The following is a 20,618-nucleotide window of genomic DNA, read 5'->3' as shown; positions in this document are numbered from 1 at the left end:
CTTTGGAAGAGCAGTCGGTGCTCTTACCCGCTGAGCCATCTCACCAGTCCCCGATTTGTAGGTTCTTGAATGTGAAGGGTAAGTGCATTAAAAACAGTAGCTGGGCATGGTGGCACACACCTTTAATCCCTTTAATCCCAGTGCTGGAGAGGCAGAGGCAGGTGGATCTCTGTAAGTTCAGGGCCAGCCAGGTCTATATAGCAAGTGCCAGGCCAGCTAGGCCTACACAGTGAGACCCTGTCCTCCCCCTTAAACCCCAGATAGATAGGTAGCAAGGTAGGTAAGTAGGTAGGTAGGTAGATAGATAGATAGATAGATAGATAGATAGATAGATAGATAGATAGATAGAGTAGCTAATTTTCAGGTGCAGACAGCTGATTGGTATACATTTCTAGCGTTAAAGTATTCATAAACTATGGAAATTGAGGCATAATTCATTTACCTTATTTGCAGGACTAGAACTTAATTTCACTTTTTATCCTATTAAACTTGGCCTTAAAAGAGTTTGAATCATGTGATGCAGTAAGTCTCTTAGAAATAACTGTTCTCTTCTTAAGATGGAGCTGAGAGACGTTGAAAGGAAAATTGCACAGCAGGCAGCTAAGCTGCAGGGAGTAGACTTGGATCGGACTGTCCAGCAGGTTAACCAGGAAAAGCAGGAGAACCAGCACAGGCTGGACACAGGTACTGTGTCTCTGTTCACACCACAGAGGCGTCACCGCTCCGTGGGAGAGCCCTGTGCACTCACTCTCTTCCCTCCACGTGTCACTGCTTGGCTTCTTTGCCTTGGAATTGTACACGGTCAGATGAGCTGTGCTCTTTCCCAATGAGACCTGCCCTGTGAGCTTCACCCAAGCATGGCCAGGGTGGGGACAGCAGGCAAGATACCCTTGCTGCGTGCAGTGGAGGCCCCTGGAATTTAGCCTTTGAATGTGTGGACTTTGAGAACTCAAAAAGGATGATAGTGGTGTTGTCTGTACCCACCCTTTAGCTACTGTATCATTATGTTTCCATGCAGTTTCCAGTAAGATTGAATTGAACCGTAAGCTTATACAGGACCAGCAGGAACAAATCCAACACCTGAAAAGTCAAACAAATGAGCTGAAGTCAGAGAAACTGCACATAGCCACCAATTTGCAACGGCGCCAGCAAATGGAGGAGCAGAGTGTCGAATTATCCACTGAAGTTCAGTCTTTAAACAGAGAAATAAAGGTAGCAATGTGCATGCATGTTGTTTTTTAAGTTACTTCAGACAAAATTCATGTTATTAATCGAACAGACATAATTACAGTTATTGTGAAAATCAAGTGTGTGTGTTATAATGCTTCCTTGTGTGATTTCTTTTTTTTTTTTTTTTTTTTTTAAAATTTTTTTTTTTTTTTTTTTTTTTTAAAGATTTATTTATTTATTTATTATATGTAAGTACACTGTAGCTGTCTTCAGACACTCCAGAAGAGGGCGTCAGATCTTGTTACGGATGGTTGTGAGCCACCATGTGGTTGCTGGGATTTGAACTCCGGACCTTCGGAAGAGCAGTCGGGTGCTCTTACCCACTGAGCCATCTCACCAGCCCCCTTGTGTGATTTCTAAGCGACACATTAGGTGTTAATAAGTAAAGATTTGGGAAGAAAGAATTGGGGCGTGTAAGGAAGAACCAAGATTCTGTTAGGTTAGGTGGTGGATTTCATGTTATTGGAAGTGGTCAGTTGATGGCTGCATAACTGTATGTGAATTCTTGTCCCCGAGTGTTGTGTCCATGGCAGACACCTGTGTGTCAGCTCTGCTTCCGTTCTACCTCATGTGGTTCAGACTGCTTGCCAGTACAGTGAGCAGGCGTGGACATGCCACGGACACCGAAATGTACTCACTGGCTTTCTCAGTGCGTTAAAGCAAAGGTCCTGACCCAGGTTTTCTTAATCAGAGTCACTCACTCAGTAAGCATTACACAAGTTACCCAATTTATTTAGTAGTCATTGCTATGTTCCTTTATTTCTTAAATAATTTTTGGATTAAATAAGTTGGGCTTATAATACAAAATAGTATCACCTTGTACTAGTCTTGGCTGGTTATAAATGATTTTTACTTAAAGTGTTGAGTGCTTCCCAGCCCTGTTGAAATAGATAACCAAGTCTGTCTGTGTAGAAAAAAAGAAACTGGGATTTTAGAATGCCGCGTGGTTGCCCAGAGGAAGCAAGGTCGATTCTCAGAAGGTTCTGACAGGGAGGCATGTAGCTTTCTACCACCCTACTGTCTCCCAACATGAGAAACCAGTGCTGAAGTCCCAAATGTATGTCTATGTCTGCCTGTGACCATGTAGGTTCAGAACATGGTCAAGATTTCAAGGTTCATTGTTTTAAACTATGGTTATCATGTATGTGTGTACAGTGGCAGTGTTATGAGGGATTTATAGTTTTATCATTTGAAAGTCCTCTTTCTTCCAGAATAGGCATGGGTCCACCACCATTAGTGAGTATGCTGTTATTACCATGAAAATAACTGCTTGTTAACGTGTAAGAAAGAATGTTGGACTGAATGACCTTTCTATTCTAATCTTTGATCACATAGAGCTGATATAGGTCCATAGGTTTCTATTGAGCTCTTGAAAATTCATGCATAAAACTATGTGGCATAATTGGGACATGGCCTAGATCAATAATCTAATTTTGGTAGAGTCATCTCTGGAGCCACACTAGGTTATACTGTTAGCTATTTCAATCGATTATTTATTTGATTTACATCCTGACCACAGTTTGCCCTCTCTCCTCTCAGTCCTCCCACCTCCCTGCCCCCACACACTTTCCCTCCCCTCCATTCATTCCTCTTCCCTTTCTCTTCAGAAAGGGAGAGGCCTCCCCTGGATATCAAGCAGCCCTGGTGTATCAAGTTGCAGTTAGACTAGGCTAGAAGAGGCAGTACAGTAGGTGAAGGGTCCCAAAGGCAGGTGACAGGGTCAGAGAGAGCCCCTGCTCTTGCTGTTAGAAGTTCTCCATAAAGATAGACCTGTAACATGTGCAATGGACCTAGGTCTGTCCATGCAGGTTCCATGGTTGGTGGTTCAGTCTCTGAGCCCCTATGCGCCCAGGTTAGTTGATTCTATAGCTTTTCTTATGGTGTCCTTGACTTCTCTGGCTTCTTCAATCCTTTCTCCCCCTCTTTCGAAGGATTCCCCAAGCTCAACCTAATGTTTGGCTGTGGGTCTCTGCATGTTTCAATTATTTGCTGGGTGAAGCCTCTCTTTATGCTAGGCTCCTGTCTGCAAGTGTAGCAGAATATTATTAACAGTTTCAGGGGTGCTCCCTCTCATGACATGGGTCTCAAGCTGAGGGAACTCGTGGGTTGGCCATTCCCTTAATTTATGCTCCATCTTTATCCCTGCACATCTTGTAGACAGGGCAAATAGTAAGTTTTGTAGCTGGGTTGGTGTCCCAATCTCTCCATTGTAAATCTTGCCTGGTTATTGGAGATGGCCAGTTCAGGCTCCTTGTCTACTACAAGTCTTAGCTTGGGTCCCCGTGTAGATTCCTGGGAGTTTCCATTGCCCTGGGTGTCTGGGTCATCCCAGAGATTGCATGCCACCCTGATTCCAGTTGTCTCCCCCAGTACTCTGTCTCCTTCTGTACTCCCCCAGCATAATCTCTCCTGTCCCCAATCCACGATGTCTATTCTATTTCCTTTTCTCAGATTCAAGTGTCCCCCCACCCCTGAGCTCTTCTTGTTAGCTTCTTTGGGTCTGTGGATCATAGCATGATTATCTATTACTTTATGGTTGGTACCTACTTCATCTACTTTTATGACTTTGAACACATTTCTGTTTATGCCTATTTGCCTCTCTGAAATATGTGGATAAAGTAATGGTGCCATCTTCAGACCCTGTCAGGAGACAAAAAGAAGTTGACATTAGTCTGGGACCCATTTATTAAGGCTATAGAACATTTAAAATAAGATAACGGTGTGTTACATGACTAGTCTGGTTTTGTGTGTGTGCGTTATCTAGGATGCTAAAGAACAAATAAGCCCTTTGGAGACAGCACTGGAAAAGTTGCAGCAGGAAAAAGAAGAATTAATCCACAGAAAACATACAAGTAACAAAATGGCTCAGGATAAAGTAAGTTCTTGGTTATATATTTTACTTACCCATGTTTGTGTTAAACCTTTATAGCACTATTTATATTTATTTCATATAAATAACTGCTAAGATAGAGTATCTTCAGGTTTGTGATCCCTGTGAGCTGGAGGTCTTCCTCGGTTGCTCTGCAGCTTATCTCCTTGAGGCAGAGTCACTCTCTCACTGAACCCGAGTCTCACTGGAGTTGCCTGGTGAGCTTCCGGGATCCTCCTTTTTCCCCTGCCTCAGTGCTGAGATTACAGGCACACATAGCTATGCCCAGTTTTGGGTTTGGTTTGGTTTGCTTTGCTTTGCTTTGCTTTTTTGAGACAGGATTTCTCTGTGTAGCCCTGGCTGTCCTGGCACTCACTTTGTAGACCAGGCTGGCCTCGAACTCAGAAATCCGCCTGCCTCTGCCTCCCGAGTGCTGGAATTAAAGGCATGCGCCACCACTGCCCATCGGTTGCTGGAAATTTGAAGTCAGGTCCTCAGGCTAGCATAGCAAATTTTTAACATTGGCAAATTCTTGAGTGTAGCCGGCCCTCCTGGTACTGTCTGTAGACTTGGCTGGCCTCCAATTCACAGAGATCCACCTGCCTTTGCCTCTTGAGGCAGTCTCACTCTTTATATCTGACCGCCTTGGCACATGATGTATGGACCAGGCTAGCCTTGGAGTCATGGCGATCCTCCTGTTTCAGCCTCCCTCTCAAGTACTAATTCCAGGCATAAACCACCATGCTCGGCTCATCTAGTGTGAATGCTTTTGTTTTGTGTATATGTGTTTCAGTTTTATAAATGTTTTCCCACAGATCAATGATATCAAAGAGAAAGTTAAAAATATTCATGGTTACATGAAAGACATAGAGAATTATATTCAAGATGGAAAAGATGACTACAAGAAGGTAATTAAAACGAAATTAATAATTCTTCATTTTTATTTCATGTACTTAATGATTTTTAATGGTTTTTAATTTTTTTTTTTTAGCAAAAAGAAACTGAACTTAATGAAGTTGTTGTTCAACTAAATGAATGTGACAAACACAAAGAAAAGATAAATAAAGAAATGGGAACCATGAGGCAAGATATCGACACACAGAAGGTAGGCTTGCTGCCTGTCAGCACTGTCTGTAGTGCATTCATTCAAATAGAAGATAAACTGGACAAAAGGCCAACAGAAGAAATAACTTGTCCTTTCTCTTCTTTATTTTTTATTTTTCTCTTTTATTTTTAGCAAAGGACTTAGGTGGTAAAAGTTTAAACATAAAAGGCCAGGCACGTGATGGTAGCACATGCTTTTAGTCCCAGCACTCAGAAGGCAGAAGCAGGTGCAAGGCCAGCTGGGACTACAATTAAGTATCTCCCTCCTCCTGCTCCCAGTCTAGATCTTATTTCCATTAGATTTTTGTTTAATCTTGAAGAAATGTTTTACTTCTGTGTCAGCAGATACACACAGAGATAAATGTTTATATTTACATAAATACTTAAGTTTATATATGTACCTTACATTTGTATTACTTTCTATCTTTTCAATTAATGTGTTTTGCTCTTACATATTAACTTATAGGCTTTTTTTTTTTTTTTTAAAGACAGGTCTCATTATGTAGGCTAGGCATAGGACTAAGTCCCAGTGTATCCTTAAAAGTTATATACAAGGAAAATGTTAAGTCATGAGCCGGGTGGTGGTGGCAGCGCACGCCTTTAATCCCAGCACTTGGGAGGCAGAGACAGGCGGATTTCTGAGTTCGAGGCCGGCCTGGTCTACAAAGTGAGTTCTAGGACAGCCAGGGCTATACAGACAGCTCCCTGTCTCGAAAAACCAAAAAAAAAAAAATTAAGTCATTTTGGAGTTGGTATGTGTGTTATTTTCTCTATTAATAAAGTTAATGTCTATAGTATAAAGTTAGATTGAGACATTATCTTTTCCAGACTTTTGCCTTTAATCCCAGCAGTTAGATTTCTAGCTTAGCTTAGTCTACAGATGGAGTTCCAGGACAGTGGGGCCTACACAGAGAAAACCTGTCTCAAAAAGCTAAAAAGAAATTAAGTTGACATGTTATCTTCAGCATGCCTTAGGCAGGCTTGGTAGTTAGTGTCCTCGAAACAGCATCCTTTTTCTGTTTCTCTGTATAACCCTGGTCACACTGTAGATCAGAACTCACAGAGATCCTTCTGTCTCTGCCAACTGAGTGCTGGGGTTAAAGGTGTGTGCCATCGCTGTCCAGCATATACGGATTGTCCTAAACCAAATTGGATGTTTGCTTTATTTACTTTGTTTTGTTATACATGATAGTTAAATTTCATTTGAAGACTTAAGGATATAGTTTATTGCTAAATATTTGCCTTTTGAGGATTAGCTAGAGCAGCTTTTTACTGGGTATCTGGCTGGGTATCCCCAAATATTTTTATTGTTTCTTTGAGACAGGGTCGTGCAGTGCAGGCTGACCTGTAACTAGTGTTGCTGAGAACCTTGGACTCCTGACCATTTTGTTTTGACCTCCCAAGTTCTGGGATTAGAGGCATGAACAACCATGCCCAGGCGTTTCACATGTGAAATATCAGAACAAGGACACTTGGCCTGACCTCATGCATGTATCTGGAATGTCAGCTTGTGGTGTGAGCAGGCACCTTGCAATGGGCTTGGAGCTAGGAGATGAAAGAAAAGGATTTCTCTGATGACCTTTTAGCTAAAATGCATTCTTTTTAAAGATTTATTTTAATGTGTGTGTATGCTTGTATGTATTTAGCTGAAATGCATTCTTTTTAAAGATTTATTTTAATGTGTATGTATGTATGTGTGTGTGTGTGTGTGTGTGTGTGTGTGAGAGAGAGAGAGAGAGAGAGAGAGAGAGAGAGAGAGAGAGAGAGAGAATGTATAAGAATGTACATGCCTGCAGGGACTACATGAGGGCATCAGATTCACTGGGACTGGAGTTACAGGTGATTGTGAGCTACCATGTGGGTGCCAGGAACCAACCTCCATCCTCTGCAAGAGCAGCAAGGGCTCTAACTGCTAAACTGGTTTCCAGTCCTGTGGGAAACACTGCTTTTGCTCTTGGACATCAGACCTTCGGGCTCTTGGGCTGGAGAAGTAGCTCAGTTGGTAGGGTGCTTCATATAGGAGGCCTTGGATTTGATCACTAGCACTGCATAAACTGTGCACATGTATGTTACACATGTGGTGTTAAACATTGGAATCCCAACACTAGGATGGTAGAGGCAGGAGGGAGAAAAAACCAGAACTTAGACCATTGCCCCTCAAGTTCTTGGGCTTAACAAACAGAGCTGTGTTTCTGGTATCCTGGGTCGTTGAGTTTGCCGACACCTTGTGAGCTCCCTTACCCTCTGTAATAGTGTGAGTCAACTGTCCTAATGATCTCACCCTCACATATCTGTATGCTATTGGCTCTGTCCCTCTGGAAGTCGAAAGTGGCAGACTGTGCTTTACTGTATCAGCTGAGCTCTGTGGCTGGAAACTCACTTGGTATGTGCTTGTTAAAGTCATGTTGTACCTAGCCTAGTGGAGACTTGATGAGTCAGGGTGGGAAGATATCCAGGGCGCCCCCCCCCCATCAGAGGAGAAGGGGAGGGAGTAGGATTGTAGGAGGGGCAGTGAGTGGAATGTAAAGTGAGTAGAAGGAGGAGGGAGAGGGAGAGAGAGATAGGGGGAGAGAGAGAGAGAGAGAGAGAGAGAGAGAGAGAGAGAGAGAGAGAGAGAGAGAGAGAACAGGCAGGCTGAGCAAGTGAGGAGCAGGCCAGTAAGCAGCATCCTCCATGGCCTCTGCATCTGCTCCTGCCTCCAGGTCCCTGAACTGTTTGAGTTTTTGTGCTGATTTCCACTGATAATGCACAGTGCCTTGGAAGTATAAAGCCAAGTAAAACCTTTCCTCTCAAAAAAAAAGTTTCATCCTAAAGAAGTAATTTGAAGTCTGCTCTACCTCCCTTCTTTCAGTGAAGGATATATATGAAGGGAAAGTAGAGATTACCTGACTTACCCAAGGTCATAAAATTATAATAAGTTCACCCTCTTTTGTCAAGTTCGGAATACAATATGAACCAGCAGTGGTAAAAGCCAAGCAGTGTGGCACACAGGCAGAGACAGGCTGTGCCCAGCGCTTACTGGTGAGTTCCAGGGTCACTGAAGTAGACTGAGGAGTGACCCTCAAGGTTTTCCTGGCTGCCACACACAGGCACGCACAAAGCATCAAACAGTGCTGATAAACTTTAAGTGCTAACCGATTTTCCTTTCATTATCTTATTCTTTGTATTTTGTGAGGTGCTGTTAGAATTCCCACTGCTTACACTATAAAGGACAACTGGAGTCCAAAGCTTTTTCTAAGCACTTACTAAGTCAAGCACTGTTGTGCCTTACTTCACGGGGTTAAGTTCACAGTAGGTGGCATCATAACCACATCCCATGCAAGCTGATACTTAGAGAATTTAAATTAGTTTGCCTAAAATTATCAATTTAAAACTGAGAGCATCGCCTGACTTCACCAGCTGTTGTCTTTTCCCTACTGTGCTTCCAGTTAAAGTAAGAACAGATGCTAACCTAAAACAAAGTCCTGTCTTTCTGAGGACTGTGTGCAGCCAGAGTAGGAATGTTCCATGACAGTCAGTCTTACCTGCAGGGTGGTAGCACTTTATTTATTTATTTATTTGTTTGTTTGTTTGTTTGGGGTTTTTGAGACAGGGTTTCTCTGTATAGCCCTGGCTGTCCTGGAACTCACTTTGTGGAACAGGCTGGCCTCGAACTCAGAAATCCGCCTGCCTCTGCCTCCCGAGTGCTGGGATCACGCCTGGCCTGTGATAGCACTTTATAACGAGCTCTTTCATGGAGTCACAAAAGTTAGTTCACATATTAGATCAGACCAGATGAAAGCAACCTTTCCATTTTCCAAGTAAGGAAAAACTCTAAGCTAGGTTCTCCATGGCAAGGCTTCAGAGAGCACAGCTGCCCCAGTGTGCCTTGGGTAGCCACAGCCATTGAACACTTACAGACATGTCACTTTGGCTACCTTAAGCTGTTTATAACAATGCTTTCAAGAATTTGCATAATGGTGTCTTAAACTTTTTTTCTTTCTTGAGACCAGACCTGCCTTGAGCTCACATTGTCCCGCCTCTGCTTCCTAGTGCTCGGACTGAAGGCATGCACCATTACACTCAGCTTACCATACTTACTGATAATCTTGTAAAACTCTGAAGGTAGTGGTTGTCAGGAGCACAGTTGGATATAAACCTTCAGCAGGTGCGAGGTCTCCCCTCTCCTAGCACCCAGGTCCTTCACTGTCGGAAGCAAGTACAGTCGGAGCTCTGCTCTTCCCTCTGCTCCCATATCACTGGGCTTCTACAAGTTTTCCCTACCAGTGTCAGCTTCTAAATTCTCTCTTAATATTTTTCTCTTGTAATTCATTGTAACCACCAGGAAAACTCTCCAAGTAGTTGTTTATCACTCTTGCCAAGTGATTGAGTATCTTTTTTTCTTTTCTGACTTTGTTTATTTGAGACAAGGTTTCTCTGTGTGACAGCCCTAGCTGACCTGTAGACCAGCTTTGGCCTCCAACTCACAGAGATGCACCTGTCTCCGCCTCCTGAATGCGAGAATTAAGGCATGCACCACTATGCTTGGCTTGATTGTCTTTTTAAGGATTATGACCACTTAGAATCAATAGCCAGTTTTTAATACTCTAGGTCAACTGGCAGAATAATCTCAAGTGCACAGCTGTGTGTAACTTACATTCCTTTGTGGGATTATTGGTGGTTTCGTTCACTGGAGGATTAGGCATTAGCAGTGTTTCATATCCTGTAGTTGTTTGGATTTTGTAGTAATTACATAGATTCTACTAGTTGAACATCTCTAATCCAAAAATCTGGAATGCTATCAAACCCATTGTGAGGATTTTGTCTATTCAGAGTACGGCCACTCAACTTGCATTTGTCATCCTGAAGGCGGAGATTACATCTGATGTCCTCTAAAGGATCTAATAGTCTGGGCACACGTAGGAGATGAAAAGACTAGGGAATAAAGGCTTAGAGAGACTTTAGTTTGTATTGATCTCTAAATTTGTTAAAAATTTGTCTGCATGTGTCTGTTAGTGGCTTGTTAGGGAGGTCATGTCATTAGCTTGTTATAACAGATAACAATGTTTATATTTAGATACAGGAAAGGTGGCTACAGGATAACCTTACACTAAGAAAAAGGAGAGATGAACTAAAAGAAGTGGAAGAAGAACGAAAACAACATTTGAAGGAGATGGGACAAATGCAAGTTTTACAAATGAGAAAGTAGGTTTTTGGAAATAGTGTTTGTTGTTGGGGTTAGGTTTGGTTGGTTGGTTGGTTGTTTTTTTTTTTTTTTTTTTGGCTTTCAAGACAGGGTTTTTCCGTGTAGCCCTGGCTGTCCTGGAACTCACACTGTAGACCAGACTGGCCTAGAACTTAGAGATTCACCTGCCCTTGCCTCCCAAGTGCTAGGATTAAAGGCGTTCGCCACCACTGCCCAGCATTGTTTATTTTTGAGGTATTGTACACCTTGGGCCGGCCCCAAACTCATAGTGCTCCGGCCTCCACCACTTGAGGGCTGGGATTATAGATGTGATTAGTGCATCCAATATAAAACTGTGTTTCAGTGATGGTTCTTACTATTATAATATAAGGAAACTAGGAACTGGAGCGATGGCTCAGTAATTAAGTGTAATGGCTGTTCTTCCAGAGCACCTAGGTTCGATTCCCAGTGCTGAGTTTTCTGCAATGAAGTGTCCTCCCAGATCCTTTCCCCGCAATATTATTTTCTTTCTCTTGCTCTCTTTTTGCTTTTGATTTATTTCATGAGTATTTTGCCTACATGTATGTGTGTGCACCACATTCATTTAGAGCATGTAGAAGCAAGAAGACAGTGTTGGATCCCCTGGAGATAGCTTTAAGTGCTTGTAAGCCACAATGTAGGGTTGTGGGAACTGAACCAGGGTGCTCTGGAGGAACAGCCAATGCTCTTAACTACTGAGTCATCTCTCTAGCCCAAGCTAGATTTTTTTTTTTTAATTACTTCTGTGATTAAAATTCAGCTATTTTTTTAAGACCAGGTCACACTGGGTAGTGTCCTACGTGCTGGGATCAAAGGTATGCACCACACCGGCTGAACATGCTTCGGACTACTGAGTGCACCTGTTCCTTAACAGGCTTTTCATTACTAGGAAATGGCACAAGTATCAACCAAATAGATAATCAGGTCAGCTGTATAGTAATTCCCTAAACTTGTGAGTCATATATAGCGCATAACAACAGGGACTTATTAAGCAGTTGATAAATAAAAAAAAAATTTAAGGCATATATTGAAGCCTGTATAATATGTGAGGATACCAAAATTTTCTGAATATTTTACTTTTTTTGGGACATACTTATGATTTTTAGACTTTTGCAACAGAAAATTTTTAATGAATTTTACTATAGAAAGTAATTTATTGCAGATAAAATTGTACTTTGTCTTTGATATTTTAAATAAAACCAATTGAAACCTGTTATCCAGTGTGTGACTTAGCGTGTGACTCCCCAGCAGTCCTCTACCTTGTCCTCTGCCTATAGGCCAGGGGCTTTCATGGTGCTCATGTGTTGGGAGTGTTATTTGGTGTACATAAATTTGCTGCTCAGAAACTTAAATCCTGCAGAAGTTTGGAAGGAAGAGAATTAGCTCAAAGTCTTAGGACAAGGAGAGCTGCCATCCTGGGTTTGTCTCTGAGGAGACTGAGAGCTGACTGAAGGGACTTTCTGCTTAGGTTGCCAAAGAGCTGAACAGTGGTCCTCACTAATCTTTTCTAGTGAGCATCAGAAGTTGGAAGAGAACATAGACACTATAAAGAGAAATCACAGTTTGGCATTGGGGCGTCAGAAAGGCTATGAAGAAGAAATTCTTCACTTTAAGAAGGAGCTCCGAGAACCTCAGTTCCGGGATGCGGAGGAAAAGTACAGAGAAATGATGATTGTCATGAGGACCACGGAGCTGGTGAATAAGGACCTGGACATCTACTACAAGACTCTGGACCAGTAAGTGCTTGGGTGGGGTTTGTTTTCTGCAGTGGTAGCAGCCAGCACACTGTGGTTATCTTTTTTCCTATTTTTGTCTCTTTAAGTATATAACATTTTATATATTATGGATTGAAAGAAATACTCGCATGTTGCATGTATGCTTACACTATAAAGCATACCTGCCCTAAGCAGTCCAAGAACTACTGGCTGGCTGAGCCATCTCTCCAGCACAGATTGGTTTTCTAAGATGATTTTACTAGCCCAGAATCATCCCAGCAGGTGAGAGGCTGAAGCAGGGGAATTGCTGTGAGTTTAATGTAATGGTTTAAAGGGAGAAACAGTTGTGGCCTTCAGCGACACTCCTCTGACATTTGTTTAGTTAGTTAGATAGTTTGTTTGTTTATTTTTTTTAAGAGTAGAGTATTGGGGCTGGAGAAATGGCCCAGTGGTTAAGAGCACTGACTGCTCTTCCAGAGGTCCTGAGTTTAAATTCCAGCAGCCACATGGTGGCTCACAACCATCTGTAATGGAATCTGATGCCCTCTTCTGGTGTTTTTGAAGGGAAGGATAGTGTACTCACATACAGAAAATAGATAAATCTTAAAAATAAGAAAAAATAATAGAGTATTTTTGTAGCTTGGCCTTTAATCCCAGTATTCAGAAGGCTGAGGCAGGTAGATCTCTGAGTTCGAGGCCAGCCTAGTCTACAGAGTGAGTTTCCAGACAGCCAGGGCTACACAGAGAAACCCTGTCTCGAAACTCTCTCTCCCCAGAAAACAGAATAGTATTTTTAAATTACTAATTTTATTAACTTATCAATTATATATTAATGGGGCCAGTAAGATATTTCCACATATACATACAATAAACACTCATTAGATATCACCACCCCCTTCTCTAGTTTTATTTTATTTTCAGAATTTGGTGGGGAGAAGATCTTACCATATAATCTTGGGTAGCCTGGAACTTTGATACATAGCCCAGGCTGGCCTCAAGCTCACAGAGATCTGCCTGCCTGCCTCCCAAGGTCTGGGATTAAATGCATGTGCCACTGTCCTCAGCCTTTTCAGGATAGTTTTTAAGCTGTGTATATTGGGAACATGTAATACTTTGGATAGTATGGCAAATATATTTCCTGATGGGTTTTAGAGTTTTATGTTTTTTAAACTTCAAAAAAGTATATTGCTTTTGTACGCTTGTGAGAGGGGCGTGTGTGTACCTGTACATGCCGGGGCAGCTCTGTGGCGGTCAGAGAACAGCTTTGTGAGTTGGTTCCCATCTGTCTTCGCATGGGTTCCAGTGATTGAGTTAAAGTCATCAGGCTTGCGCAGCAGCTGCTGAACCCTGAGCTCGTTGGCTAGTTTGTTAGAGTGGGGCCTTAACTGTGTAGACTGGCTCAGAGTCACGGAGGTCTATTTGAGTGTATGAGAGTCCCTTCTCCTGCATCCTTACCAGCATTCTGTTTTATAGTAGTCATTCTAAATAAAGTGAGATGATACGAATTATACGAATTACGTGTATTTCACTGATCGCAAACGATGGTGTGTTTTTGTGTTTGCTGATCATTTGTATCTTGAGAAGTTCCTGTGCAGCTCACTTGCCCCTTCTTTATTATGCTAAGGCCTGGCTTAATGTCACCTGTTGCTGTTATTAACATTACAAGGAAACATTCTCGTGCCAGAGTTGATTGCATATTGTGTTACCTTCTATGCCTGGTGTTCTTGGGAACAAATCCCAATAGTGGTCATTTAAAACTGCTTTGTTTAGGTAGCCACAATAAAACTAGGACCCGAACCAACTGTCCAGCAGCACCCCTTGTACCTGTGTAAGTTTTTATGGTTTTTGCTTATATAAGCTGCCCATGGGATGCACCCCAACATAAGAGAGACACCTGCACCAATATAAGAAGCCATTTGGAGTAAGACTTCCATTTTGAGTAAGGGTCAAGTAAAGTTTAAGTTTCTAAGACCTCCCTGGGAGCTGGCATCCTACTTGGCAGAGAGAGACATGTATGTGGGTAACTGACACCCTGGTTGTCGAGGTAAGATATAAATGCTAGGCAAGGCATGTCCCCTGCCACAGTTGACTACCCCAGCCAATGGGAACAGGATAAGTATACCACAAAGACATGTTCCTAAGGAAGTCCCCTATCCCTGCATCCTGATTGGTAAAATAACTTGGCACAGATGTTTGTGGATTTCAGGCTTAAAAGGTCTGTTAGGATTCTGGCTCCTGAATCTGGTCTGCAGCCCTAATTGATCAGTCCTGGAGTGAATGCCCAATAAACTATATCTGACTGAGCGCTGTGTACCTGTGGTTTATGGGGCAACTTCTGGATCCCATTGAACCACTCATTTGTTGTTGTTGTTGTTGTTTGTAATATGAGACAAGGTTTCTCTGTGTAGCCCTGGCTGTCTTGGAACTTACTCTGTAGGCCTGGCTGGCCTTGAACTCAGAGATCTGCCTGCCTCTGCCTCCTGAGTGCTGGGATTAAAACCAGGTGCCACCCCAGCACAGTGGACACCCATTTCTACGTTTCTTATATGTGGTGGATGTCACCAAGCCAAGTCAGTGGGTGACACTTTTTCCCAGTCTGAGGCTCTCAGCTCAGCTGGTTCCTCTGCTGGGCAGAAGCTTTGTAATCTGATGTAGTTTTGTCTCTTTCAGATTTTGTTCCCAGGACTTTTAGGATCTTGCCCCCTCAAAACAACCCCTTGCCTGTTGCAGAATTGTGAAGCATTGCCCTCAAGTTCCCTTACGCAGTCTGAGTTTCAGACGTTAAATGTTACCCATGCTGAATTTTGTGTATAGAGAGAATTTTGTGTAGAGAGAGCTCTCTGTTGGGTTTCACTGATCTGGTACGGATTGCTCAGTCAGTACTGTGCTGTTCTGATTGCTGTAGTGTTTAGACTGCTCTGTGGCAATGTGATAACTTCCTCTGTTGTTGTTTTTGTCCAAGATTGCTTTGACTACTTGGGTTTTCTGCTTGCTTCCTTGTTTATGGGTCCATATAAATCCCTGACTTTCCCCTACTTATCTGAAGTTATCCTTGGTATTTTGATATGGATTGCAGTTTGGGTAGCAAGGGGACGAGTGAGTGATACTTACTCCTGTCCCATGGATGTGGACATGGGACATCTTTCAACTTCTCTTACAGGGTTTCTCTGTAGCTGTCCTGGAACTCCCTCTATAGACTAAGCTGGCCTTGAACTCTCAGAAAGCCACCTTCCTCTCTCTTTTTTGTTTGTTTGGGTTTTTTTTGTTTTGTTTTGTTTTTGAGATAGGGCTTCACACATCGTACCCAGGTTGGCTTGGACCTTTTACTTTGAAACCCAGACTGGCCTGGACCTTCCGAGTGCTAATCTAGGTCTGGCTCCATTCTCCCATCTTGCAGTTTTAACTCTCTGTTCCCTACAGATGATGGTAGAAGACTTGGGTAGCCATAGAAATGGGAAACAGTGATGGTGATGGAGCTGATGCAGCTTACTTCTAAGTTGAGGGGAGGGGAGGGTTGAGGGGTATTTCTCCATGTTCTCACTTGTGCAACGGACTCTCAGCGAACAAGTTGCTATTCCTGAAAGGGGGGGGGGTGTTGAGAGAGAAAAGGAAAAGTTCTTTGTTGGGTATGTTAATGTTTGTGTAGGTTTCCAAATAAAGAATTCAAGCAGGAAATTAAATACAGGGTCTAGACATACCTACGGCATTTGAAGCTGGAGTGGTGTTCCATATAGAAAGGGTACTGCTAGAGAAGAGGAGAGTATAGACTAGTTTACAAGTGGGTCAGAAGCTGGGGAGGTGGACAGGTTGTAACTCGCAGATCAAGTGAAGCAAACTTTTCAGGAGTGAGATGGGCTGAGCGATGACCTTGAATTTGACAAGTTGGGGGTGTATGATTGGGAATCCAGCAGTTGTGAGTTGGAGTTGGTTTAGGAGAAAATGGTGGGAGAGAAATGTTAATGACATACCCTGCTGTAAAGGGAGCCAGAACTTGGGATCCTGAGGGACCTAGGGGACCAGTGACAGGGTGGGAGGTTGTTGTTGCATTTAAAGGTCTGCTGTGAATTCCATCCTTGTTTATGGTACCTGGCTCCTTGTTTCCGTGTAACATAGAATGCTGTGTCTAGGAGCCCTCCCGCTGTCACTCAGTAAGGCACTGCCCGCATGGTTACATGTGCATTAAAGAGGTCATAAAGACTGCCATAACCTGTTCTTTCCCTAAACTGCCTGGTTGGCCAGGGGAATGCCTTGCTCTCACCAGGCTTGTCTGGCCTGGGGAGGAAGGGCCTTTCCACAGAGGAACGTGAGGTATCACACTGAGTAAGCAAGGAGGAGCTGGGAGCTCTCTGGAGCCAGCCAGGAGTGGGCTGAGGTGAGGAGATGCAGGGGTACTTTCCAGAAATCTAGCTTGCTTAGGAGCACTGCCGCACTGTTCAGTGAGGTATCTTATCTGCTAATCAGATGCATTCTTCTAAATAAGGAGGAAAATAGCAGTAAGATTTCCTTCAGATGGAGTCTGTGGGCTTTCTCCTGCAAACAGTGATGTCTTAGGATTCATATGTGATCCCTAAAATTGCTTCTCTCCTTACCAAAAAAAAAAAAGGTCTAAAGTTTCCCTCCTCGTTGGTCATCTTAGAGTAAAGCACACTGTACACTGTAGTGTCACTGCTGCACAGCGTCTATTTAAGGTAACACAGGAAGTGAACAGCGCATTTTCGAGAAGAGCTGATTAGCATCTGTTATTAGTAATCATCTAAAGCTGCAGTGAGCAGAAGCATTGGCAGAGGATGCTGGCCGAGAACGGAACATGACCTGATACACAGCGCTACAGTTTAACAGAATTGGAATATGTCACTTGCCCAAAATGCTCAGATGAGAAACATGTGTTACATCATTCTGCTTCTGAGACTTGGGAAACATGCAACTCCCACAACTTTGTATCTCAGGTAGCCAGGTCTCTGTCAGGTTGTTGAAAGCCTGGGTCCCTGCCTTCAAGGGGAGCTCTGGTGGAGAACTCATCCTGTGCTGGCATTATAGTTTTATAGTATGCTGTAGGAGATTGATTACAAGTCATAATAGTTTTAACTTGGGGGAAAAGTCACTTAAATTTGCCAGATTAAGGATTCTGTGTTCAGGAAGAACAACTCCTAATTTGTTTAAACATGGTACCATTTCTTTGGACAGGAGGACTTCTGCTGACCCAAATATAAGGAGTTAGAAGGTTCTCCTAGTACTGAGTTCTGGGGCACTAGGAAAGCCAATCATGGGGGCCGGAGTGATGGTTCAGCAGTTACAAACCTATCCTCCATCTGCATTCAGAGTTCAGTTCCCTGCACCCACACCAGGAGATTCATAACTGCCTGAAATTCAGCTCCAGGGAATCCTATGCCTCTGGGCACCTTGGGCACCTATATTCATGTATATAGGCTCACAAAGACATATGCATATATACACATGATTAAACATAATTTTTTTTTTTTGGTTTTTCGAGACAGGGTTTCTGTTTAGCCCTGGCTGTCCTGGAACTCACTCTGTAGACCAGGCTGGCCTCGAACTCAGAAATCTGCCTGCCTATGCCTCCCGAGTGCTGGGATTAAAGGCGTGCGCCACCACACCCGGCTTAAACATAATTTTTTAAAAACACTAATAAACCATAGCTAGGTTTGCATTTGTTGTTGTTGTTGTTGTTGTTGCAGTTTTTATTTATTTATTGGCAACCCATGTATCTAGTTTGGCACAATTTTAAACACAAAGAAAGTATATTTCAGAAAATGCCTTTGAAAGTATCTTTGCTACTTTTTTTCAAACTTGATTTGTATTAACTTAGTTTTTATGCTTTCAAATTAAAATAATAATTACAAAATAGTCCATATGTGTTTGGTCTTTCTGGTTACTAGTCAGCAAGATGGCTTGAGACGTGGGAAGTCTGGTTCCGGCTTTGTTTTTGTTTGTACACTTGCTATTTTGAGCAGCAATTCAGATTTTGCATTAATCGTTTGTCTTCTCGGCTTGAATCCTTTAGATAGTTTGAACAGGGAAGGAAGCAAGAGCTGAATGGACAGGCCTTAAGGAAGGAAACTTGGGTCTTTTTGGATGATTCTGTTCTAACCTCTTAAGCATCTGCTTTCTCATGGCTGCATCTACAGTATTGGCCAGATGCTGGGGTCGGAAAGTAACCTTTAATGTAACAACAAAAGGCCTAATGTCTCTCCACTCATGAAATCAGGCTGGAAGCCATGTGTGCTTCCAAAGAGAAGTAACTCAGGCTCACACAAGTTCCTCGTTTGAAGAGCAAGCATGGGAGGCAGTTGGCTGGCTGGCTTGGATGCAAAGGAAAGAGCAGCCCCTGCTGAACAGTCCAGTCCCCTGGCATCCAAAGGGTACCTGTGTGAAGAAGCAGAGGAGATAGGCTAGAGCAGCTCTGCACACTGCATTGAGACCTCTGGGTTTGATTTTGTTTTTCTTTTAATACTCGATTTTTTTTTTTTTTAGAGCAGTTTTAGTTCTATAATAAAGCTGAGCAGAAAGAAAGTCACAGATTTCTTATATCCCACCATGTCCATGTCTCAAACTTGTGCCTTTTAAATTGTTGCCTCAAGAGTCAGCATAGATTTTTAGGGTCATTCTTTTGTTTACAGGATAGTTCCGTGGTGTAGTGCTGTGACAAGTGGTAAAGAGTAATGGAGTTCAGTCCATTGACAGCTCCGGTTTGCACAGGTTTCTGCATGGCAATGCTTCAGGACAGCTTTCCTTCCATCAGCTTCTCCCAGTCAGTTGCTCACTTACCTCTGTGGTAGCTGGCTTCACCTCTACACGATCCTGTTGTTCTCACCCCTACGTGCCCCAATGTTTTTCTTCTAGGCTAATAGGTGGTTTCTGTTGTCATTATAGGAAAGACTTCAGCCACCCCTGCCTTCCCCATCTGATCTCTACTCACAGTGCCTGCCCCTCACCAAGCTCAACAGTTTGCTCCCTTAATGTCTGTTTTCCTGTGAATTTCTCCTCCTTGGATGTTCCCTTAAGCCCTTCACAAATAGACATTGGCTCCTCCCTTTCAGTTCATATGTTTGTGCCTTATGCTTCTCCAGCCTTCACATCTGCAAGCCTGAGAACACAGGTCAGGCTAGACTGGGTACTTGGTGACAGTGCCTAGTGCTACTCACCAAGGCGCTCCTGCGTTGCTAACCCTGCTTCCCTCACTGCGCATTAGCACAGTGTGAATGGTATCGCTCTCTTCCCTTTTTTTAATTTTCTATTTTTGAGACAAGGTCTCTGTGGAGTCCTAGCTGTCCGAGAACTCAGTCTGTAGGACAGACTGACCTTGAACTCCTAGATCCACCTGCCTCTACCTCCCAAGTAGTGGGATTAAAGATGTGTGCCACCACCTCCCAACTCACTCTGTTTTTTTATGTAACCATGAATTTCTTTTATGTTCATAGGTGTGTGTGCTTCATTGCTTTTAATGTTTTGTATAATCCATAAAATAGATTTTACCTATTTCAACCAATGACATTAGGACACTTTAAAATTTGGTCACTGCTGCTACCATATATAAGACTTTGCATACTTGTGCAGATAGACCAGAAAGATAGCTTCTTAGAAATGAAGCTACTAGGTCAGAGGGTGTGATCATTTTTAACTTAATGCCAGATTGGTTCCCAAAAGCACTTTTTATTTGTTTGTTTTTGAGACAGGGTTTCTCTACATAACCCTGGCTGACATGAAACTTGCTTTGTAGACCAAGTTGGCCTCAAACTCAAAGAGAGCCACCTGCCTCTGCCTCCCAAGTGCTGAGATTAAAGATGTATGCCACCAACACCTGGCCAAAAGCATTTGTAAAGCATGTATTTCCACTTGCAGTATATGAATATGACTGTCAGTGTCACCATGACCCACTGTTGCATGAAAATGCCCTGGTTGAAATTGCTCCTTTTCTTTCATTTTAAGTTCTCACTTGTCCTTTAACTTTGTTCATGACATCATTGATGACTTAATTTATATCTTCATAGTTCTGTACCTTAGTCAGAGCTTCTAAATCCAAGATTACAAAACTCCTTTCTTCTGTTATTCTCCAGTAACCTTCCTGGCCAGCCTTGGGTAGCAGGTATGTGCCACTACACTGGTTACTTTAACTTCTTTTTTTAAAAGAATTCTTTATTTTATGTATGAGTACACTGTAGCTGTCTTCAGACACACAAGAAGAAGGCATCAGATCCCATTACAGATGGTTGTGAGCCACCGTGTGGTTGCTGGGAATTGAACTCGGGACCTCTGGAAGAGTAGTCATTACTCTAAACCACTTGAGCCATCTCTCCAGCCTCTGGTTACTTTAACTTGAGAGAGAGGGGGAGAGGGAGTGTGTGTGTGTGTGTGTGTGTGTGTGTGTGTGTGTGTGTGTGTGTGAGAGAGAGAGAGAGAGAGAGAGAGAGAGAGAGAGGTGTATGCCACAGTATTGGGGTGTCAAGATCTTTGATTCAGGATCTCTTATGTACAACTA

General features: G+C 42.9%; 1 protein-coding gene across 2 annotated transcripts in view; it reads left to right on the top strand.

Annotated features, from left to right (window-relative positions):
- Positions 1-20,618, top strand: part of Rad50 (RAD50 double strand break repair protein) — a 54,966-nt gene that overhangs the window by 24,912 nt on the left and 9,436 nt on the right. For both annotated transcript variants that reach the window (XM_021211882.1, XM_029546459.1), the window contains exons 15-21: positions 558-684; positions 1,019-1,212; positions 3,995-4,105; positions 4,915-5,007; positions 5,091-5,204; positions 10,260-10,387; positions 11,918-12,142. In XM_021211882.1, coding sequence (XP_021067541.1) covers positions 558-684; positions 1,019-1,212; positions 3,995-4,105; positions 4,915-5,007; positions 5,091-5,204; positions 10,260-10,387; positions 11,918-12,142 — 992 coding nt within the window. The remainder of the gene's footprint in view (positions 1-557; positions 685-1,018; positions 1,213-3,994; positions 4,106-4,914; positions 5,008-5,090; positions 5,205-10,259; positions 10,388-11,917; positions 12,143-20,618) is intronic.

The sequence above is a fragment of the Mus pahari genome, chromosome 14, assembly GCF_900095145.1.
Source record: "Mus pahari chromosome 14, PAHARI_EIJ_v1.1, whole genome shotgun sequence".
Lineage (NCBI taxonomy): Eukaryota > Metazoa > Chordata > Mammalia > Rodentia > Muridae > Mus > Mus pahari.
This window is presented reverse-complemented; position numbering and strand designations above follow the sequence as displayed.